We start from the raw sequence: 24,999 nt of genomic DNA, 5'->3' as shown, positions 1-24,999 counted from the left end.
CAGAAGCACTATAGAAAGCGTTCTGACCAATTGCATGACGGCCTGGTACAACAGCTGCACGAAGGCTACTAGAGAAGCCCTGCAGTGAGTTGTTAAAACAGCAGAAGCCATTACTGGCACCGAACTACCATCACTGGAACTTTTGTATAATACTCGCAGCGTGAGAAGGGCCAAAAACATTATCAAGGACAACACTCACCCTGGAAATGCCTTGTTAGAGCTCCTTCCATCAGGTAAACGTTTTAGATCAATCCACACACACACAAACAGACTGAAAAACAGCTTTTTCCCATCCGCCATAAACTTAATGAACTCTGAATCCTCTCTGAAATAATTAACACTGTGTACAAATTGTTTAAACATCTGTAATACCTGGCATACTTGTATAATTTCTTCTCTTCCTTGTTACTATCACTATTTTCCCTATATGCACCGTGGGGTTGTCATGAAAAGTAATTTTGTTGTGTTACACAATGACAATAAAGTGAATTGAATTGAATTGAATGGAAAGAGCGCTGAAAGGTGAAAATTGCTTCGGTGCTCAAGGGGTAAAACCCCTCAGTGGTGAAGTGGTTAAACCCTTAGGTAAATATTTACATTTTTTTATTATTATTATTATAATTTTTTTTATTATTAAACATTTTATGTGGGTATTTTTGGGAGGTTGGGATGGAAATAGTATTTTTTAATGTAAATATATGTGTATTTACATTTAGATGTAGTTTTACTTTTTGGCCACAAGATGGCATGAGTTTGTTTACATGACGTCACTTTAAGCGTAACATGTACGCTTAGAGCGACGTAGGGGAATGCAAGAGGCAGAAAAAGCAAGGCTTACGAGAGAAGCTATCACTTTTTCTGCGGGGGAGAGGAATCAATTATCGGGCACCATGTCCCGATTGATTGATTCCTGGGCTAACAATCCGCGGCCGGGAGACCGCGGAGCACACATGGCCTCCTGGACGTAGCTTTTACGTCCAGGAAGCTTAAATGGTTAAGAAATTCACAATTTTCATTAATTACCAAGATGAGAGCTCTCTTAAATCCCACAATGGTCTCTGAAAATTCAACTGTAGAACAAGGCATTCTACTGACAGCACGAAAGAGAAAAGCAATGCTTCTCAAACCACTCGCTATGGAGAAACGCAAGTGACAGAACTGTAATGGTGTTTTGTTTCCAAAATAGAATCTAAGTGTCACTCAAACAAAACTCAATTATAAAGCACCCACTGTTGCCTGCTAAACCCCATCCTCTTACAGCATAGCTACATTTACAATATAGAAGCTGAAATGATTTGAGTGTATAGGAGATGCTGGAGGCTGCATTGTGTTGATTAGAAAATTAAATTTTCTATTGTCTACTCGAAACAAACTTGTGCTGGGAGAAATATGGAGGCTGCCATCACTGACTTAGTACCAGTTATCTAGCAGGCAAGCTGAGAAAATCTGACTTTATTACTTTCTGAATTTATGACTTAGTACAGGAATACTTCCAGAGGATTCAGGTTTCTGACTCCACAGTTTGCCTGCTCCTTTCCAAAACGTAATCATTAAGACTTTAATTAATTAACATCAATTTTTTCAAAGGCTATCAACAATGGCAGCCTCCTTACTTCTCCCAGAAAATATATCCTCTAAAGAATCTCTTATATAGTCCCTATAAAGAAAATGTATCTAAAAATAAACATTTCTATGACATCAAGCAGAGCAACCAGTTAGAATATGAAGACCTTGATGGTTGTCCACAACCTGAGTATTAATACTTATGCAAAAAAAGTGCGCTTTCACAAAAAGTCCATAAAAGTCAGAGTATCAATAGATCCTTTTGTCCTTGTGACGCCGCCATAGAAAACAACAACAGACAGTGTAATCTGTTTTCAACATCAATTTTGGGGCTACCACCCAGGGGGACAAGCAACTGTGTATAAACTGAGGGGTCACCAGGCTCCACTGTGCTCCAGTTCTAGAATGGCATGCTCATCTGGCTAAATAGCTGCCCAGACCAACAGATAGCGCTTTTCCTTATTAGCATCCAGGTTACTTCAAAAAAAACAGAATACGTCCTCACTGTGCAAATATCTGACAGAGATAGGCCACAATCTGCACCAATCACAAAGGCAGTGCCTCCTGCTCACCCTGCTGTATTGCTGCCCACTCCAAACAGACAGCTATAAGCGGTAAGAACACTGCCCGGGATCAGCGGCCTGATAGTTGAACTCTTCAGAGCACTGCCCAGACAACACTGGGTCCCTTTATGCTCATCAGCATTGGACACTGTCGACCACACTCTACTCCTACAGATCCTTTTATCTATAGGAATAAAGGACCTCGCTCTCTCCTTGATATGTTCCTACCTCTCTGGAAGGTCTTTCACTGTTTCTTATTCAGATCAGGCCTCCTCTTCACATCCTCTGTCTGTAGGGGTACCTCAAGGCTCTGTCCTCGGTCCCCTCCTCTTCTCCATCTACATGCATTATTATTATTATTATTATTATTTATTGTATTTATAAAGCGCCAACATATTACGCAGCGCTGAACATTAATTTAGGTTACAGACAATATTTAGGGGTGACATACAGCAATATGACAATACAGGAATACAAGAAAACCAGATCACACACCATAGTATGAGTACCAGGTAATGCTTAGTCAGTCACTGGATGGAGCATGGAGATTAGGCAAGTTAGGTTCACTCAGATGCATAGCATGGGTGCACAGTAATGGAGGTGCAAGATCAGGTAGGACACAAAGGGAGGAGGACCCTGCCCAAAGGCTTACAATCTAGAGGGAGAGGTAAGGACACGAATGGTAGGGGACCAGAGTTGAGCTGTAGGTTTAGAGCACTTGTGAGGGGTGGTAGGCCATGCATGATCTTGGTAACTTAAAGGGACTCCGAGCAGTCCAGAAACTATGGAAAGATGCATATCATTTTAAAGCTCTCTTTCTCCTCTTTCCAATGATATACAAACCGCCGCCCTACGCCTTTTAGTTTTCGCTATTTTCGCGATTGAAATTGCTGCGGCCGCTATTTAGATCGCGAAAATAGAGAAAACTAAAAGGCGTAGGGCCGCGGTTTAGGTGTCACCAGAAAGAGGAGAAAGAGAGCTTTAAAATGATATCCATCTTTCCATAGTTACATTGTATTACACAGGGTGACTTTTTCTGCTGAATGGAGCTGCTGACTTTGAGAAAAAGTCGCCCTGTGTAATACAATGTAACTATGGAAAGATGGATATCATTTTAAAGCTCTCTTTCTCCTCTTTCTGGCGACCCCTAAATCGTCACCCTACGCCTTTTAGTTTTCTCTATTTTCGCGATCTAAATAGCGGCCGCAGCAATTTCAATCGCAAAAATAGCGAAAACTAAAAGGCATAGGGCGGCGGTTTATATATCATTGGAAAGCGGAGAAAGGCCTCGATTCATCATTGTCTTTGAGATAACTTTTTCCAGTTTGTTAAATTACCGAATTCGAAGTTTAGCGATTTCTAGTTGTATGCATCAAGGTTTTCCGGCATTCGGTGTGAATTCGATAACAATTCGGTAAACATTCGGTAACGTGTCGATATTTCCATTTTACAGCGGTAATTTAACACAAGGCCATAAGATTCCCATGGAATTGTGGGTAAAAGGCAGTCCTTTGAGCACTACGTAGCAACATTCTGAATAGGGCTTACCACCTGGACCAGGATTCTGGAAGTGGTTGGGACAATCCCACAATTTGATAGGAGCCTTTTCTAAAAAATTATAGTGCAGCTAGCAAAATTAGTTAACCCTGACACTGCCTGTGTTCTCTTACAAGATGATTCAAGAGAAATGCAGGTGTCGTGTTATAGCAAATAAATCTATTCTCTTACAAATTTATATGGTTGCAGACCTTATTCTTGCCCTTCTGCGCCTTTGAATCACTCTCAGCTGATACATAACCACTTCAAATGGCTCCATCTTCTCTGTCAGCAATGATCTGACAGGAATAACGACAGAGCAGTGAAGGAGATAACTAATCCTAAATGTAACGCTAAACCACGCCCACTTTCTTTTTCATGAATTGCACTTTCTTCCGTTTTAGCGAATCGTTACCGAATCGTTACCGAATGCTCGCTAACAGCTGTAGATAACTTTGATGAATCCTGAAATGAAGTTAACAAATTCGGTATTTTACCAAACTGTTGTTAACAAATTTGCTAAGTGTTGATGAATCGAGGCCAAAGAGAGCTTTAAAATGATATGAATCTTTGTATAGTTTCTGCACTGCTCGGAGTCCCTTTAATCAACTCATTTGGTTTTCAATACCACCTATATGCAGATGATACACAACTGTACCTCTCGGCCCCAGACCTTAACTCCCTCCTCACAAGGGTTCCCGACTGACTGTCCGCTATATCCTCTTTCATGTCCTCTCGCTTCTTAAAACTTAATATGAATAAAACTGAACTAATAGTCTTTCCACCATTCCTGTCCACCTCTTTGCCTGATATTACAATAAATGTTAACAACACGTCTATAACTTCAGTTTCCAAAGCACGGTGCTTAGGGGTAATATTTGATTCTTCTCTCTCATTTATTCCTAACATTAACTCCCTAACCAGCTCCTGTCATCTCCAACTCAAAAACATAGCATGTATCCAACCTTTTCTCTCCCATGACACAACCAAAATGTTAGTACATGCTCTTATTATATCTCGATTGGACTATTGCAATATATTGCTTGGTGGACTTCCAACTAACCGACTAGCACTGCTCAATTCTGTACTGAACTCTGCTGCTCGACTTATTCATCTCTCCTCTCGCTCTTCCTCTGCTGCTCCTCTCTGTCAAGCTCTTCACTGGCTACCAATTAATGAGAGGATTCAGTTCAAACTCTTAACCCTAACCTACAAAGCTCTCCACAATCTCTCTCTCCCCTGTACATCTCCTCACTAGTCTCCAGATACCAACCCAACCGCAATCTCAGATCTGCACACAAGCTTCTTTTATCCTCTTCTACAATTACCTCCTCACATTCACGTGTACAAGACTTCTCACGTGCCTCACCCCTCCTCTGGAATGCAACTAGGTAGAAAAAGGCACTCCACAGGCTTCAAACTTTCGTTTGTGTTTTATTCGAGCATGGACACATACATGTTACGGGTCACCTGACCCTTCCTCAAGTGTACCATCCCACACGCCTCCACCCAATATATAGGACTGCCCACACAGGAAGTCCCACCCAAGTTTATGACCTAAATCATTAACACACAGTGATAGACAATATATACAATCCTATACAGGGAACTACTATACCGTCTACCCTGCAATAAATTGTGGAAGGATCATCAATGTTTCCCCCAGCATATGTAATCCCACCAGTTATTCTTTCCTGTAAGAAAATCACAGAAAACACTTAAAACTGACATATTCATTTAAGCCCCTTGGGCTAACACAATCTAATTTCCTTATCCACTCCACTTCTTTACTGAGCAATACCTTTTCTCTGTCCCCCCCTCTTCTCAGAGGTGGGACAGACTCTAGCACCATCCACCTCAGCTGAGAAGCAGTATGTCCGGCCTGAACAAAACGTCGACCTACAGTGACATTCTGTTTCTCAATCCCTTTTTCCAGGTTTTTACGAACCTCAGCAATACTGCATTTATGCTCTTGGATGCGGACCTTCACATTGCGTGTTGTCTCACCCACATATACGAGCCCGCAAGGGCATTTTAATGCATAAACCACATGGGTTGTATTGCAATTAAACTTACCCCTGACAGCAATTCTCTGACCCGTATGGGGGTGAGACAAGTATTCCCCGCGTATTATTCCAGAACAACAATTACATGAGCAACATGGGTGAGTACCCTTCCGACCCGGGTGTCTTGTCCACCACTCGTTTACACACCTGGTTAGCGATGGTTCTACCTCTCCTATACGCAAACAAGGGGAAATCTTTGAACAACTTTCCACACTCAGCATCTTTTTGCAAAATCGGCCAGTATTTACACACAATCCCTCTAATGCTCCTGGACAAATGTCCATAATGGAGAACAAAAGGGATCCTATTCCTGTCAGTTGACTTTCTACTCTTAGGCCTTAGCAATGATTCTCGTTCAATACCGGCCACCTCCTCGCTCACTCTGACCAGATTTGTCTTATCAAAACCTTTCTCCTCAAAATTTTGAATCAACCGAGCAGCAGCCTCACGATATTCTGAATCAGTGGACGAGATGCGCCGTGCCCTCAAAAATTGACCTGTGGGAATGCTTTTTTTTTAAACGATCGTCATGGAAACTATCCATCCTCAACACATTATTCCTCTCTGTCGGTTTCCTGAAAAGTTTAGTACAAAATTTCCCATCCCGTTTCAAAATCGTCACATCTAAATAATCAATGCTCTCTCTAGAACATTCAGCGGTAAACTTTATGGTTGGGTGCATGCAATTTGCCTCCGCCACCATGGTTCTGAAAGAACTCTCAGTCCCGCGCCACAAAATGAGAATGTCGTCCACAAATCTAAAGTATCCGTATAGCTGCTGCTCGTATTGTGGGTTTTGAATGAACATACAGTTCTCTAAATCCGTTAAAAATAAATTCGCATACGATGGAGCCACAGGGGACCCCATGCTCGTCCCCTGCGTTTGTACAACATATTTATCTCCAAACTGAAAATAATTCTGCCTTAGCACCAAATCAAGACAGACAATCAAAAAATAGATTGTGTTGTGCTGCATATTGGTTTCCAGAAGCTTGTTTTCAATGCACTCCATCCCCTCAACATGGGGAATGGAGGTAAACAAGCTCTGAACGTCCAAAGTGCAGAGCAGCAAATCATCAGACACATCCTCAAATGCATTCAATCTGTTCAACAGATCAGTTGTGTCTTTCAGACACGTTGGAATCTTTTCAGCCAAAGGCTGAAGAAAAGAATCAATGTACTTGGATACTGGATATAAAACTGAATTGACACTGGGGACAATTGGCCGCCTCGGGGGATCAACCAGACTCTTGTGAATTTTAGGCAAAAGGTACAACTCAGGCACCTGTGGATAATCCGTTACCAGAAAGGTGGCTATGGATTTATCAATAGTCCCTAACAAGAGGGCTTCATTGACCATCACATCCACCTTTCTCTTAATTTTCCAAGTGGGATTGTAATCACATAGCCTGTAATGCCCCAGGACCGCCAACTGCCTCTCCGCTTCTGCCACATATGCACTTCTATCCAGGACCACAATTGCTCCACCTATATCAGCTTTAGTTACATAGATGTCTTTATTTTTGGACAAGAACTTTAATGCATGTCTCTCATTGGGAGATAAATTATCCCTGAATCTCTTCTGTTTCACTCCTTCAAAAACTTTCAAAACCTCACTGGAAACAACTGACTCAAAAGTGTCAATGGCACCACACTTGACATCAGGAGTCCAATTACTCTTCTTATAAAGGCCACATTCAGCATCATGTTGAGCAGTCCCAACTTCATCTTTAAAATGTACCTTCAACTTGAGACTGCGCACAAATCTAAAGAAATCCACTTCCCACTCAAAATGGTTAACGGGGGAAGCAGGCACATATCCCAAACCCTTTTGTAAAACAGTTAACTCCAAATCAGTCAGACAGTATTGGGAAAGGTTTACAACCAAACTACTCACCTCCCCCCTTGCCGACCCCTCTTGGGGTACTGATCCCTCGGGATTGGTTGTCGTGGGTTCTTGCGCTGCTGTGCCTGATTTTGCCCCCCCCTGAGCGCCTGCTGCGCCTGATCCTCCGGCTGCGGGGTAAAAGGAGTCCCCTGTTTCCCGAAAATCCTGCCGCTCATCCGCATGGCAGGCACCTGAAGATCCCGAAGTTGATTCATCCTGTGTTGCGCTACCGCTCGGAACTCCGCCCCCTATCCGTGGGTTACGCTTCCACCATTTGCAATCTCTTCCTGCGGGTGGTTTTCTGTGAACCGCAGAAGGTAATGGTTCACTTCCGGGTTCTTCAGCTCCCTCTTCCGGCTGGGGATAACGGCGCCAGCGTCTTTCCACCCTCCAAGTTTAGACTCTGGAGAGCCGATAATCCTCCGCATCGCGTAGATTCTTCCGCTGCTTGCGGGTAAGGGATTCTTTTTTGATGCTGGTCAACTTGATCTCAATCCTCTCCTCCTCTGGAATGCCCTTCCACAGCACATCCGCCACTCTCCCACCTTTAAAATCTTTAAACGCTCCCTCAAAACCCACCTTTTCCGACAAGCATATTCTCTAGATTAGGCCATGCACCCACTAAATAACCTAATTAGGCACTGCCTGTACATATACTGTATACTTCCCCCACCTCTAGTTTCCATCCATTCCTTTAAATTGTAAGCTCGCAAGGGCAGGGCTCTCACCCTTTTGTGCCATGGAATGTTATTAATTTAATTGCTTGCACTCTGTTAGACATTTATACATTTTAGTCATCATGTTAAATTTGCAATTGTAATCAGCAGTTCTGTATTTTGTATCAGTGTTCATATTTGATGTATATCATTGTCTGTATCATTATGTATCCCTTGTTTGTTTTCTTACATTGTACAGCGCCACGGAATATGTTGGAACTTTATAAATAAATAATAATAATAATAATACTGCTCCATTCCCCACAATTCACCAGCAATGATCTGAGGATACTGTCACCCAACAGGGAATAAACACCATTCCATAGCGTAAAACCATAGGTTTATTGGGTAAAAACCATCAAAATATACTCACAAACATAAAAGTAAAAAAGCATTTAGTACTATAAAGTTCTGAGGACCTCTCCTCATCTCACTAGTCTGCTTCTGCTCTGTAGCTCTGCCCAACGCATTTGGTCAACAACTCATCAGGGACACGTGGGCAGGATGACGACCAGTGTCCTTATATATCCAGGATGGGTCTAAACCCCACTCCCAGCAAATCGGTATGCAAAACAGGGCAACCATAAAATCACTATTCCACTGGCAAACTAGCAATACAATTATCCCCTTAACCTGTTACCAGCCCTGCACCCATTATCTCGAGTTAGATAATGCATGCTGGGGCATCTTCTAACAGCATATATTGTTATGCTGCTTAATGCAGCTATGCAGAGCGAGGCAGGGAGCTTTTTTTATATTTACCTATTCCGGGTGTCTGGATCAGCTTCTCCTCTTCATCCACCCGCGGAGCTGCATTCCAGGCACCTTCTTCTACATAATTGTAACCCAGGAGATTGTGTCAGTGTTGCAGCGCCGCCCAGTGGTGGAAGAGGGGTGATACACTTTAAAAAATTAAGTATAATCTATTATGTTTAGATTGGGTAGATTTGTATAGAGTGAGGGAGGATACAACTAGAGATGTAGCGGGAGGGTTTGTTATGTCTTCGAGTATACTGTTGCCTTCCCCACTGAGGTGAGGGTTTCCCAGGGTGCAGGGTCTAAGCGACCACGGGTCTTCACCAGAGCATTCCGCAAGGGTTGATAGACTTTGCTGCTTAATGCTTACCAAGTTGCACACCAAGGTCACCCTAAAGGTGGCCACACATACAATTTTTTAAATATCTGTTCAATTTAAGAATTGCAATCAATTTCTCTGACTAATTGTAACATTTAGAAAGATTAAAAAAAAATATCTGGCATTCCGGATCGATAAAAATCTAAGAAAACGGGAAATCCGAACGGATTTTTCAGTCGAATGAAAAAAAAGCTTTCGATTTTTTCGGGAGATCCGATCGTTTTTATCGAATTGCAGTAAAATCGGATAATTTCATTGTGTCGTGTGTGTCCACCTTAACAGTGGTTTAGAGAACAGAGAACACTGCAATGTGGAGATGTGCGTAGCAGCGAGATATGGATACTGGCAGGCGGATAACAGAAGTTGTGAGGAGACAGGACAGGGACAGGACAGGGTCGATGCAGGCAGAGTTCAAACGTAAATCGGTAAGACAAGCCAAAGGTTGAAAGAAGGCAGAATTCAGTCGTTAATGATAAGAGAGGCCGGAGGTCGGGGCCGGTGGAAATCAATCATAGTCAAATAACAAGCCAGGGTCAGTCAATCAGAACAATGGTAGGCCGAAACACTAGGCTGACCAAGCTGCAGCGAACTAACAGCACCAGCTGCCTGAATGACAATGGCCTCAATTCACTAAGCTTATCTCCTGTCTGTAATAACGCTTCTAGAGTTATCACCATGATGATGAGGCATGTAGTATTTAGGAAACATTTTACCTCAGGCAAACCTAAAGTTAACTCTTCAATCCTTAAAGAAAACCTGAACTGAAAATTAAAAGTCAAAATAAACATACACAAGTCATACTTACTTCCCGTGTAGTCTACTCCTCAATCTCTTTCTCTTTTCCTGTGTCCTGTTTGTCCACTGTGATCAAGGGAATTCTCCGTCCTCCATTTTGAAAATTGCCATTACCCCATAACCACTTTCTGGTCAGCACACTGTTAAACTGTAACATCGCCCACTTGAGCCATAGGGAAACATAGACATTACTTGGTACATCAGTTGTCCTCTCAGCTATAACTGACAGCAACTGATAAATAACTGACAGCAACTGATATATTTCAGTTCTGACCAAATGTTGTCAGAACTGGAAGGGATCATTGTCAGAAGAAAATAGTGAGCTTCTGAGAGGAACTGATGGCAAGGTAACTATGTAATGTTCATTTGAAATTACCTTGTGTGTTTATTTGAAATAATTTTACTCATTACAGGTTCCCTTTAAAATAACTCCAGTATTCTTAAGTTTAAGACAGGCTGTTAATTAACTGCTTGTGTAAATAACTACAGAGAAGGTAATTTAACTACAAAGGAGGTAATTTAAGGAATGAGGAGATAAGATAGCTCTCTCACTGTGTGGTGGCAATGGCAAGTTATATCTTGCCTTATTATCTCCAGCATGATCTTAGTGAATTGAGGCCATTGGCTTTTACACAGTTTGGTTGGTGTCTGGCGCCAATTTTCCTAACTTGCGCATGCGCAGACATGGACTTCCGTAAACAAATTATCATTTGCGCAAGCATGAACGATCGTTATGGAATCCCATTGCCAAAGTCCGCGTACGTCTAGACGGAAGGACGCCGGCGTCACATGTAAAGTATTAGAGACACAGGATCGGCAGGTGAGTCAGGCAGCTGGTATTATTTTAAAATGAAAAATCCATATCCTTCTCAGTTTAGGTTCCCTTTAAACATAACATTGTAAAATATTTATATAAAACAAGTCATTAAAAAGTATAAGTTGTGAAGTTAATTTTTTTTTAAATAAAAACAATTGTTAAAATTACCAAAAAAACAGATTGGTTTCCCTTTAAAGTGCCATGCTAAGCACAAATGTTCTCTTTGTCCTGTACAAATTATTTTCTTTTTGTAGCTTTTTTCTTGCAATGTTTGCTTTAAAGGAAAAAGTATTGTGCAACTCCTAGCATTTACTTTTGTAGCATTAATGTCTCCATTAATAGTTTTTGGGTCAAATGTTCTCTCTATAAATCCATTTCAAATTAAGTCTCATCCAAAAATGAATGTCGTTTAGCTGCTAGTTTGACACTTAAGCTTGTGGTTTTGATCTGCTATACCGCTCAGGTTATTAGTGTCAAGACAGCTCCGCTCAGAAAAGTCAACAGCTGAAGGTGCATGAAGTCTAAATTGCAATCATTTCTGGAGCTCAGCTGAAAAAAAAGATTGTTTCTCAGCGTCTAATGCACTTACAGAATTGTAGCTAAAAATGTAGGTATCCAAGTATGTGAAAATATTGTCTTCTTGTTTTTATATAACAAATTGTTAAATTTGTTTAATACCACAATTTTTTTTTTATTTCAGTATTTTTAAAAATGTATTAGCTTTTATTTTGTTCTTCCTGTTTATTTTTGTGTTTGTAGTGCTATAGCTTTTATGCGCCATATTGTACTGATGGTGCTGTAGTGAGCCATCTTGAATATGAATCTTTTCATTCAGATCTGTATATTGGTTAATTTGAGTCTGGTGGACTCCTTTAATACTTGTTTATCAGGAAACTAACACAGATGGGTCGATGAGTCATATGTTACTTAAAAACCACCATTATAAGGAGTGCTTGTATTACAGAGAATACTAATCTGTCCCAAGATTTAAGACTATTCACTAATGAACTAATGGCCCCCTTAATGTATGAAGCTAGGGGACATTGGGATATTTTTTAGGCTATAATGCATGAATAAATGGGTCGTAAATCTAGCAGTTGTATTCTACAGTGAATATCGAATTGTGTAGATGGGTGGATGGATATATGAAAGGGGGTTATAAATCTATCAAAAAAGTATGTTGACCGGAATGTGCCATCTGGTCTGATTCCAGCTATTATCATTTGTTCAAAAAGGGGTCTTTTCCACTATGCTCCATAGGCTAACATGGGGCTCCATGTTGATCTATGGGATGAGAAGCTATAAAACCCCGTGGCCATTTCAGGAAAGTTAGGATCCTCTCAACTCATAGCTGGGCTGGCCACCTGGTTAAGACTGACTGTACTTCCCGTCTGAGGAACTTCTAAACTATCGTGAGGGAAGAGTTGCTCTCTAGGACAGATAGAAGTTACTGCAACCTTGAGCGGGACACCTAGGAAACACAAGGTGATGTGATGTGTTTATAATTCTGATACCTGTTATGTTATGTTATGTTATGTTATGTTATACTGTTATTCTCTGTCTTCTTTCCAATAACTTGGTATTGTATATCATACTTTGCATCAATAAACTTGTTAACCTTGTTACTTGTCTCTGATTCTGGAGGAATCTGAAAGAACCTGCAAGTGCTACATTTGTAAGTGGTGTCACTTTTTCTGTAGCAATACAGTGTTCTGGTCTCTACAGCCCTTGCCTTGCAGCAATTTTTATCTTGACATTATAACAGCATGTATACCTTCACGAAAGATGGTGTTCTTAAAGAGAACCCGAGGCAGCATGAAAATAAAAAACAAAAACATACTACCTGCTCCATGGCAACTCCCGAATGCATCTGCGCAGCTCCACGCCACTCTCCGTGGCCTCGTTCATCCTCCACAGCTGGTGTAATGTCCTATCACCGGCGGAGGAAATACAAGATGGCCATGACCTGGAAGTACTTTGTGGGTCACGGCTTTGTTTGACGATTGGAGGAAGCTAGCGGAGGCAAGGTAGCGAGGTGACGGAGGCAAGGGGAGCAAAGCAATGGAGGCGAGGGAGTGAACTGACATAGATGGGGGGAGCAAAATGTTTGATGGCTGGAAGGGGGAAAAGGAGGCAAGCGACAATCAGATTGTTGTTAGTTTGTCACTAGCTTTCAGGGGGGACAGCAGAGCCCGGGGGGACTGACAGCAGCACCAGAAGGACACAGAGGCATGTCATTGGGCAGAGAACATGCCTCTGCATCCTATAATCTACAAACTATCCGCCTTGGATACTCTTTAAAGGGAGCCCGAGGTGAGAAGGATATGGAGGAAGCCATATGTATTTCCTTTTAAACATACCAATTGCGTGACAGTCCTGCTGATCCTAAGTCTCTAATACTTTTAGCCATAGACCCTGAACAGGCATGCAGCAGATCAGGTGCTCTGACTCAACAGACTCAGGTTTTACTGGATTAGCCATATGCCTCTTCCAAGGTTTTGACTCAGACACTACTTATGCCAGGAGGTCAACAGGTTTGCCAGGCAACTGGCATTGTTTACAAGAAATTAATATGGCAGCCTCCAGATCCCTCTCACCTCGGGTTTCCTTTAAATACCCCCTTATCTCAAGTACCCCTTGACATATATATATATATATATATATATATATATATATATATATATATATATATATATATATATTTATTTATTCATTATGAGCATTTAATGTTAGTGTTAAAAATAGTTTTCAACCTTCTTTGATGCTGTTTATTGACTAAAATAGTTACCCAGGCTTATTTATACATGGTTTGTCTTTTTAAAACTCCAAACGCACTGTAATAGAGTAACTATGACAAGTATTAAGGTCAATGGGAACCTAAAAAAAACACCAAACAAACAGAAACTTATCTAAGGAGAGGGAAGGCTTTGGGTCCTATTGAGTCTTCCGTTCCTCTCACAGTCCTCTCGTTACTGTGATGTCACTCTGTTTGAATCCCCCATTGCAAAAGGCTTTGGAAGTCTTTAGGAGCACACATGTGCATGCACAGTACGGAGCGGCCCGTTTTCAGGAGCGCTTCGGCTCCCAAAGACTTCCAAAAGCCTCCTGCAGCGTCAGAGAGCAGTATTCAACCGACCGGTCGTATACTGCTACTGAGGGTGACAGCACTGGAACGAGGGGGCCGCGAGAGGAAAGGGAAGGCTCTATAGGACCCAGAGCTTTCCCTCTCCTCAGGTAAATAGCTTTTTTTCATAGGTTCCGTTAACTTTAAGTTCCCCCTAAACCCATTAGAGGTACAGGTACCATGCCTTGAAAACCTAGGTCTTACAGCACACCCACATGAAGAAAACAAAAATATCAGCATCACCTGCATGTACCTGAGGGTCAAAAACATACAATGCAAATTGGGAAAAAGTAAAACGCAGAACAACAGCACAACTCAGCTGATGGGTTTGAAAATATTTACTTATGATCTTTATCATACATGAACAGTTGATGAGTAAAAATATACAATTCATGAGGCTTCAATAGTTAAAACTATTTAAAATGTGTCCATTAAGGGAGTCCTCCGTCTCTCCTTGCCACATGCCGATGCCTACACCACCGCAGGCCCTGTATCCTATTTATCCTTTATATTATGTACTTTCGATCTATAGGCTACTTCACTATCTAGATTTTGCTTTATGCATGTATATTTATAAGCCCCATTTGCACAGATGTTTCAGCACTAGCACTTTGGTATTAGGTAGATCATGCAAAATGCATGAGTGATTTATGGCTTATTTTATTGACACAGGCCTCTGGTTTGCATAGCATTAGCACAGGCTGTTTCCTATGCGGACTGCGCAGCCGCAGCCAGCTCCGGCAGCCATCTTTGTACAGGCAGGAGAGCCTGACCCGGGCCGTGAGGTCGGGAGCCGTTCGGGGGGCTACTGAGCGGTGGGGACCCAGCAGAACAGCACGGAGGGCGCGAACGGCAAAAAAATGAAAAAAGTTATATACCTGCATCAGCTTGGAAGGCACAAAAATGCAAAATGCTTGCATTTGTGTTTTTGATTTTAGGTGTGACTGAGGCCCCAACAAAAAATTTTTTGTTACAGCTGATACAAGTCCTAAAATAAATCTGCACTGTTTCTACTTCCTGGTTCATGGAAGCAGACATATTGTTAACAGCCTGTGCTTTCAAATGAGCTTATCTGCCATTTCTGCCATGGCAGTCGGGTGACACAGGGTAGAGATCAAATTACGACTTGTGATAAGACACAAATGACGGGGAATTAAACAAGCTAAACTCTCTAAATACATACAGGGTGCAACACACATAACGCAGCAAATTTATTGCTAAACGCACAGCATGCAGCACTTTCTAAATATTGCTACACGTTACACACAACGCAACGTGTGCACTGTGAATGTCGCACAGACTTTGTACTGCTGTACGTTAGTCTGTGTTATACATTTTTATAACGTGCGACTTTAACGTCCCACTGTGAAAGAGGCCTCACTTTAGAATTCTGTCGTTATTTTTAGGACTGAAACCTTAACTTTAGAAATCACTCCTTAATTTAAAGACACAATCCTCATTTTAAGGTTTGCATGAAGTAAATTGCTTAGTGAATACTAAATGCTTTATCACCATAGTGATAACAGTAGAAACAGCACCAGTGTTCTCCCCAGAAAATGTTTCCAGCCTAGTGGCGTGAAAAAGTAGCCGGGCGGGGCGAGAGGAGAGAATGCAGGGCGGTGCTTCTGTTAGCAATTATGCTTACAACAGAGGAGGAGGTGAACCGATGACAGCCGGGTGCTCACCAAAACTAGCCGGGTGGAGCACCCGCCTAAAAGAGCCTGGGGAGAACACTGAGCACTGAATCGTTAATAAAGACAGAATATGAGCTTATAGAATTGTAGCCATTCTCTTTTAATAATCATGGAATTGTCCTTCCCAATGCAGTTATGTCCATTATATGCAAAACCCAAATTTACTTTGTTACATCTCTACAAAATTAAAAATCACTAAAATATTAGCATACAGCACATTTCTTTTAACCAATACAACAGGTACATTTTTTTAACAATAGCATTTTAAGTATTTATGGTGTTTGATTCCTAGAATCTTTTTGCATATTAGAAACAGCTTAATAGTTGTAAATGTTGCTTTTTCCATATACATCAATGGCATGTGTAAATGAGTTCAGCAAGAATACACCCACACACCGACATTGGGACTTTAGCTTATGTAGTTATTGGTACCGGAATGTCACACAAGAATGCATGTTCTTAGGATAAAAGCATTTATTATTATATGCCTGTCAAAGGAACAAAATAACTTTTGGTTTACAGAAAGCTTAGCAACACCCAGTCACGGTCTAATATGTACCTGCAACTTAACAGTGTAATCGATCACACTAACAAGTAGGCGAAGAAAGAAAAGCTACAGATACAGAATATGTATTTGTGTATATACTTATTTTAAATAATATTTTATAGTGACTCTGGGAAAGGCAGTAGTTAAAGGTTAGTTCATTATAATCAAATGTATTAAGATAAACCAAGTATCTATTAAACAAAAAAAGTATTAATAATAATAACAATAATAATAATAACAAAATGTCCATTTTTTTATTCCATGATTCGACTCAAAAGACATAAGTCATCCACCAGTAACTTGTTGCTTTAGACTTGTTAAGCCAGGAGTGGCCCTTGTGCTACTGTGTCAGCATCTGGTGACTAGAGATGACCCGAACAGTTTGCTGGAGGACAGTTCCTAGCGAACTTGGGCTGTTTGCCATTCGCGTTTAATGCAAACTTTTTTGTAAAAATGTGCATGCGTTTTTATTACATTAAAGTCATTGGCCGCCAACTTTAGTGATTAATAGCAAAGCCCCCATACATGCTAGAAACACCAAATTTGCAGGGTTTGTGAAGGAGGACAGTGGGAACAAGAGGAATAAACAATTTCAAAAAGACCTTATAGTTTTGGAGAAAATTGATTGACTCAAGTGCTGAGTGTGGGAAATTGGCTAATGGGAGCCAACTTTAGCGGGAAACAGCAAAGCCCCCGTATGTGCTAGAAACATGAGTGAGCGCTATAGGTGTGGTGGGCAGGTAGGAGAGTGGGAGCCGCGCAGAAAGACGGATCCTCACGTCCAGGCGGCTGCTGCAGTGCTGCTGCACACTTAGGCACACTCCCGCGCGCGCACCCCCGTGCCTTTTCCCATTAGCCTGGTGATCAATGAATGGGAACATGGTTCCCATTCATTGATCTAAGTCCCCAGCAGCTTCTCATCAGAGGCCGCGGTCTTTCTGAAAAAAAAAAATCCCGTCCTCTTAGTGTTTCCTGAAAGCGAGTTCTCGCTTTCAGGATGAAAAAAAAAACAAATCTCATTGTGGCCATCTTGTGGCCAAATTGTAAAACTACATCTACATACATTTTTAATAAAATAAACCCAAATTATTACATTTAAAATTAACTCCCATACCAAAAATTACCCAAATAAAAATGTTAATGGAAAAAAAATACAATTTCAAAAAAAACAAAAAAAAAAAGAAAAACAAATAGTTACCCAAGGGTCTGAACTTTTTAAATATGTATATGAAGAGGATATATTATGAAAAAAAATTAAAATAAAAGCTTGTAAATAGTGATGGACGCAAAACTGAAAAAAATGCAACTTTATTTCCAAATAAAATATTGGCACCATACATTGTGATAGGGACAAAATTTAAATGGTGTAATGACCGAGACAAATGGGCAAATAAAATACATAGGTTTTAATTATGGTAGCATGTATTATTTTAAAGGTATAATGGCCGAAAACTGAGAAATATTGAATTTTTTCCATATTTTTCGTAATATTCCTGTGAAAATACATTTAGAAAAAAATTATTCTTAGCAAAATGTACCACCCAAAGAAAGCCTAATTGGTGGCGGAAAAAACAAGATATAGATCAATACATTGTGATAAGTAGTGATAAAGTTATTGGTGAATGAATGGGAGGTGAAAATTGCTCTGTTGCATAAGGTGAAAAATCTCTGCAGACCAAAATGGTTAATAGACCAATGGGGAGCCTTGGAGGCAAATTTAAAGATGCTTTTTGCTCTAGCTACTTCTTAACATACCCTGCAAATGTAGTGTTTTGAACATGTAAGGAGGTTTTGGTATTAATTGCTAAAGTCAGTTAGATTAGTTAAATTTTAAAAATAACCATTAAAAATGTGTTTATGCAAAATACGTATTTTTGGTAACTATTTTGCAGTTGATTCTCCTGTGCCATGCCACTGACCAGGTTTTGGTACACTTTTTACTCCTTTTTTCTTAAAGGAGTCATCAGGGGAATATGAGGACAATAAGTGCTACTTACCCGTGGTGAGCAGTTCGCCTGTGAAGCTTCCCGGTCCCCGGTGATGAAGTCAGGCCAACCTCAAGGTCGCCCTGTACTGCGCCTGCGCGAGCGGCACTGTTAATCACCGCCACGTGGTTCGGAGCGTACCTATGCTCCGGTCCATGTGGCAAGGATTGACAGCGCCGCTCACGCAGGCGCAATACAGGCCGACCTTCAGGTCGGCCTGACGTCATCGCTGGGGTCCGGGAAGCTTCACAGGCGAACTGCTCACTTTGGAGCTGCAGCGAGGGACATGCTGGGAGCTTGGGGCTGGACGAAGCCCCGGGTAAGTAGCACTTATTGTCCTCATATCCCCCTGATGACTCCTTTAAGAAAGTGGCTGCAGAGAGGCCCTGAAAGTTTTAATAAGAATAAGGACCATTTCCTTTCCCACCGGAATGGTGCACATCCACATTTTGCAAAGACTGTAACTGTACTTGCGCAGAACGCTCCTAGCCATGATTAGATGGTGCTTGCAGCCAGGATCCTGCATGGCCTCTCAGAGGTGGAACAGAGGGCATCAGGCAGACTACAGGAAGCTAGGTAAGTAAAATCCTGAGGTGTTCTTCATCTCAGGTTTCCTTTAAAATGGAAAGTAGTATTGAGAACAGAAAGGAAGGAGATTTTTTCAAATGGGCAGTAGTTTGATTATAGATTCTGAAGTTTCTCTTCTGCTCCCTCATCCTCCTATGTTCCTTCATTGCGAACAATGCCATTCCAGAGCAGGAGACTTGGGCGCAGCAGTGAGTAACTGCAGCGCCATCAGAAGACGGAGCTGAAGTTACTTATAAAACACTATAATTCGGCCTCCAGCAATTGCTGGAAGCCGAATTATTTTATTCCCCACCATCCATGGCGGCCTGGAGGGGGAATAGTATTTAAAATCAATGGGAATTTGTGCAGGAGCAGGATAAGCCATACAGGCTGTATCCTGCGCCCAAGTCTCCTGTGCCAATTCCTCTCGTACGCCCTTCATTGCCAGAACTAGAATATCTACTAAATACGAGGATATGCCTGGGGTATTATGGTTGTCGTAACCACAGAAATATTTCCCTTAAAGGACACCTGCATTGAGATGGATATGGAGGCTGCCATATTTATTTTGTTTTGAACGATGCAAATTGCCTGGCTGTCCTGCTGATCTTCTGCCTCCAATACTTTTAGCAAAAAAACTCTAAACAAGCATGGAGATCAGAAATATTTTGACTGACGTTTGACTAGATTTGCTGCATGCTTGTTTAAGCTGTTGGATTCAAACAGTACTGCAGCTGAAGAGATCAACAAGAGGCCAGGCAACCTCTTTCAGGTGTCCTTTAAGAAGCAGCGCCTTGATATTTACTGCACATTCTCTGATGCTGAAAAATCAAGGGAGGGTTGCGTAAAGCAATTTTACCAGGGTTTTGTAAATCAGCCCCATAGTGGAGTATAGTTTTCGTACCTGGTATTGTTAACCCCCTCAAGTAGCTTTTACCTACTACTGGATGTTGTTCCAAGTGCACGTACCAAACACACCCAGGGTCAGCTGTCTCCACTCCCTGCAAGCCTCTCTTGCCAGATCTTTTCACTTCATTTTCATTTCTGTCATTAGCTGGAAAAAAAAATCCCAGTTCTCCATGCAGAATTATTTTAGCTATGCAAAGTTTGAGGGATCTCTTTTTTGCACAGCCTGTAGCAAATCACCCAACAGCATCTCAATGAGAATTAGAGTCATTATGCTGCACATACTATTTTAGGTTAAGATTCAGTGTTCTAAAACCTAGTTTCTCAACATGCGGTACGCGTACCCCAGGGGGTACTTCTGATGGTTCCAGGGGGTACTCAGGCTTAAGATACTTTTAGAAAATTATAAATTCTATATAAACACCAAATTAGTATTTTTTTCTAATTAAAAGCAACAGTAAATGCTTGGAAATTGTTTAGAACCAATTATCATGTACTACGATTAAATATGTATTTGTTAAGGGGTACTTGTGATAATATTTACTATGCCAGGGGGTACTTGGTGAGTACAGGGTTTTATAAGGGGTACATACCAATAAAATGCTGAGAAACACTGTTCTAAAAGATGGGCTCATATTGGCTCATATGCAATTCACTTTTTCTCCTGCGTTTAATTCTAGGTGATATTTTCACACCTTGGCCCATATGCAATTAATTTTTTCTCCTGAGCTTTCTCCTCAGTGATATTTGTAAACTTGTCAATAAAATGCCTTTAAAGCCTCAAGCAGACAAGAAAATACTTAAAAAAAATTTTTATAGTACTCTTTCACCTACTTTTGGGGACATTTTTTGTAGAAATTTGCTGGAAAGTAATTTTAAATCAAAGATGAAAAATGATCTCCTAGGAGAAAACTCAGGTAAAACACTGAATTGCATATGGCCCCTTGTCATAAATGCATTTTAAACCACCAGCAAGCAAGACAATACTCAAAATAATTTTGATAATACCTTTTCACTAACTTTTAGGTACTTTTTCAATTGTAAAATGCATAATAGTTATTTTAAAGAGAATATGAAAATGATCTCCCTAGGAGGTACTGCACGAGAAAAACTGAAATGCATATGGGCCATTATTCTTAATAGTTTGACTTTATCCCCTGTCAGACTAAGAGCTATGTATGTACATATACTAGAATATGCCAAACACTTCAACAGAGGAGGGTTTATTGGACCTTCATTAGTCCTTTGATAACAATAATATTTGCATTTTACACATTTTTTTTTATCTAAAAAGTTGTAGCAAACTAAGGTTACCTTTTTGTTTGCTGAGGACTGAAAATTTATTTATTGATATGGTGTAAAACATCTCCATAGTCTTTTAAGTGCAAACATTACTATTTTAATTTCTCAAAAAGGTTGCAAGCCAGGGTAAATCTTTCCAGTACACAAAGTTTTGCATTTTACATGAAATGTATTATGTAGGAAATGTGTGTATCTCAGCAGAAAGCATGTATGTGCCTGAAAAATAATACTGACAGCTACAATTTATCAACTTCAATTACCGTGCTTTGTTGAAAAGCCCTTGTCATCTTGTCATAAAACATAAACAAGAGCTCCTAGATAATGGTGACAAAAAGTGGTACCCTGGTGTCAAAGACAAAATGGAGAAGTTATCTCAAAGCAGCTTGCCTGGCATCTCAATAATGTACCCCCTCAGGCCACTATTATAAAGTACCACATTCTACATACTACAAAAAGGTAATTTAGTTTTATTTTTCTAGCTGAAAGGAAAAGTCTGCTGTGGCTTTCTTCCTCACAGTAGCTATGTTTTGATTATAGCACCTTTGATGCAAAATCTCCTCGGGCAAAATGTTTCAGTACGTATTGCACTTGAGTATTTTTTTTTGATAGAAATACCCACTTGGTCTTCTGCTGGGGAAAAACAAACCAACCAATCAAAAAAAAGGCCTCTACACACAAGTATGCCGCTAGAGAGGGACTTGTGAAATAGGCTGTTCCCTTTCATTTTGCCCCAAAACATCACCATGTCAGTCAATTATCCTATTGAATACTGGAAACACCTCGATAGTTCTATCCACTAATGCAATAGGGAACAGTCACAATATGAGCAACCTCTGTTATAGTAATCAAAGATGATCAAACAGTCACAATTAAGTAATGGTAAGCAAGGCGAAAAATAACTTGAGGTTCAAGGTGATCCAATCACAGTCACCATGTGATGGTATTTTACTAGGTTCCTTTAGGAAGTGGTTGTAAGTCATGCAAACATAAATAGATGACCCAATCACAGTCACACAATTTGTGCCGATATGCAAATCAAAAACCCAGCAATCTTATCAATTGCAACGATAGATGAATGGCCCAATCACAGCCAGACAGACTAAGTAGGTTTATAGTTCAAAGTTCTAATAAAGGTGACCAGGCAATTATTAATTATTTATTGTATTTATAAGCGCCAACATATTACGCAGCGCAGGACATTAGTTTAGGTTACAGACAATATTTAGGGGTGACATACAGCAAAATGACAATACCTGAAGACCAGATCATGCAGCACAGTATGAGTACAAGGTAATGCTTAGTCAGTCACTGGATGGGAGCATGGAGCTTAGGCAAGTTAGGTTCACTCAGATGCATACTGTAGCATGGGTTCACAGTAATGGAGGTGCATGATCAGGTAGGACACAAAAGGAGGAGGACCCTGCCCAAAGGCTTACAATCTAGAGGGAGAGGTAAGGACACGAAAGGTAGAGGACCAGAGTTCAGCTGTGGGTTTAGAGCACTTGTAAAGGGTAGTAGGCCAGAGTGAAAAGGTGAGTTTTGAGGGCCTTCTTGAAGCTGTTGAAGGAGGAGGCTGCCCTAATGGGTGGAGGTAGGGAGTTGCATAGTGTTGGAGCAGCTCTTGAGAAGTCCTGGAGGCGTGCATGGGACTGGGTGATGCGGGGGGCGGTTCGGCAAAGTTCACTGGAAAAGCAAAGTGAGCGGAATATCGTTTGCAAATGCAGATGAGTGACCCAATTGCAGCCACACAATCCAAGCGGGCATTCAGTTCAAAGATCCATGACAGGTAGCCAAATTATAGTTTAGTGGATGTTAGGGTTTTGGAGCTAAAGCCATGAAAAACTGTGCATTTGATGTATAAAGAATTAAATAACTGTAGGTTGCAATACTTATCAGGTCCCAGATGCTGGTAGGACTGGGATGCGGTGTCAAGGTTCCTAAGATGTGAGTAGAGTGGGAGTCCGATCATGCAGGGTGGGAGTCCAGGCCTAGGGCACTGTAGCAAACAGAGCCAACTGGTTGTGCCAGTGAGCTCCGGCATCATCAGGGCAGGTACTTCTCCGTGGCATGCCGGCTGCCCTTATGAGCTTCCATCCAGACGCTAAGCAAGATGTCGTTGTCCCACATGTGCGCTCCACCAAGTGGAGCCCAAGCCCGGCATCACCACGGCCTGGGGCACTCCCGGACGCCACCACCATGTGAGCGCTCCACTGAGTGCAATGCAGAAACAGCTTCGGGACTTGCTCCAGGGCGGGAATCAGGGTAAATTACCCTGAACAAGAGTGCCCTGCGTCCAATGAGGGGTGCAACCTCACAAGAGTAGAGGGAAGAGGAAGATGGCCAACCATCCACCTCCACCAGAGATGGAGAAACGTCCCTCAGGCCTAAAACACCACACAAAGAGCAACGATATATAATCAAACATAGAACATATACTGTATATTAAGAATAACCTATGAACTGACATCAAAGAATAAAGTAATAATTCTATGCAGTATCAACATTAAGAGAATAGCATATCCAACCTAGGGGGAGGGGTCCAATAATCCATCACAACAGTACCACCTATGAAAAACATGGAAAATTAATGCCATGTTTAAAGTCAGTAAAACAATGTTCTCCTGTTTTGAAGAACCAGGACATTTCAATCTGCGAAAGGGACTTATCCTAATTGCCACCTCTAGGATCAGGGTGTACTTGATCCAAGGCTGTAAAAGAAGCCACTGACGATGACAAATCCTTGTTGTGGTTGCTAATTATATTTTTGGCAAATACTATCTTTATCATGTATATGTTCATAAATTCTTCTCTTTAAGGTACAACCAGTCTTGTCAATGTAAAAGCCCCACAAGAACACGTCATTAAGTAAATCACTCCCTCTGTAGCACAATGGGAGAAGTTCCTCGAGAACAGGGAAAAATCAATACTAGGAATAGTAATCAATCTGCCCTCTTTGACATATAGACACTGATTACACATTTGACAGCGATAAGTGCCTGTAATATTACAAGAATAGGATTTTTTATTTTCAACTGTCTACAAGGTGGCTCCAAGTCAATCATTAAACAATAGTGGACAGATGAACACCCATTGTTTTCAAGTATGATTAGCTACTAAAGGCCTCATGTCTATTCTTTCAGTGGTGGTTGATAATATGGTAATTGTTAATTTCTAGTCTCCCACCCCCTCCTCCAATCTTCTTCTTGTGCATAAACGTAACATCATGTCTGAAACATGGCTGTTCTGCCTGTGTGCACTACCGCTATCTGCTTTAACCTTTTCCGGACTGCGCTAGTTGAAAACTACGTCCTGTTTGTGGCCGCTTGTTTCTGACAGGACGTAGATTTCAACATCGCCGCTGCACATTTTCGCCATTCCTGCCGCTCTGCCCCCACCGCACCTCACTTGTCCTGCTGTCTATATGATAGCAGAGCACTGTAAGCCGGTCAGGAGACGATTTCATTGGCTCCTGACCACGTGATCCCTGTGAGCCAATTCCAATTGACTTACATTGATGGCAAGGTCAGGAGCCAATGAAAGTAGCTTGTGATCAGCTCCCAGAGATCTGCTGTCTTAGCAACAGCAGACATGAGGGGCCCGTGGCGTTGTTACTGGTGGGTCTGTGCGGCGATTCAACGGTAAGCTGCCTTTGTGGTACCAGCAGTCCCTGGTCCTTAAGGGGCCATAGACTGCTGGTATGGAAGTGGTTAAGAAAGATCTATGTGCATTTTCCTGGATTGTGCTCTCTTCTCGCTTCCTCCTTCCTTAGCTCTTCTGCTTGTAACATACAAATGC

At 41.3% G+C, this 24,999-nt stretch overlaps 1 protein-coding gene across 5 annotated transcripts in view; it reads right to left on the bottom strand.

The window, feature by feature from the left end:
• The window catches only part of TPK1 (thiamin pyrophosphokinase 1), a 763,520-nt gene that overhangs the window by 69,701 nt on the left and 668,820 nt on the right, over positions 1-24,999 (bottom strand). The window contains exon 9 of one of the 5 annotated variants that reach the window (XM_068234508.1): positions 5,287-5,356. The exons of the other annotated variants lie outside the window; for them this stretch is intronic. Coding sequence (XP_068090609.1) covers positions 5,355-5,356 — 2 coding nt within the window. The 3' untranslated portion in view covers positions 5,287-5,354. Of the gene's footprint in view, positions 1-5,286; positions 5,357-24,999 lie in introns of those variants that run through there. 5 annotated transcript variants of the gene reach the window in all.

This window comes from Hyperolius riggenbachi, chromosome 5 (assembly GCF_040937935.1).
Source record: "Hyperolius riggenbachi isolate aHypRig1 chromosome 5, aHypRig1.pri, whole genome shotgun sequence".
Classification (NCBI taxonomy): Eukaryota; Metazoa; Chordata; class Amphibia; order Anura; family Hyperoliidae; genus Hyperolius; species Hyperolius riggenbachi.
Note: the sequence above shows the minus strand (reverse complement) of the source record. Positions and strands in the feature narration are given on the sequence as shown.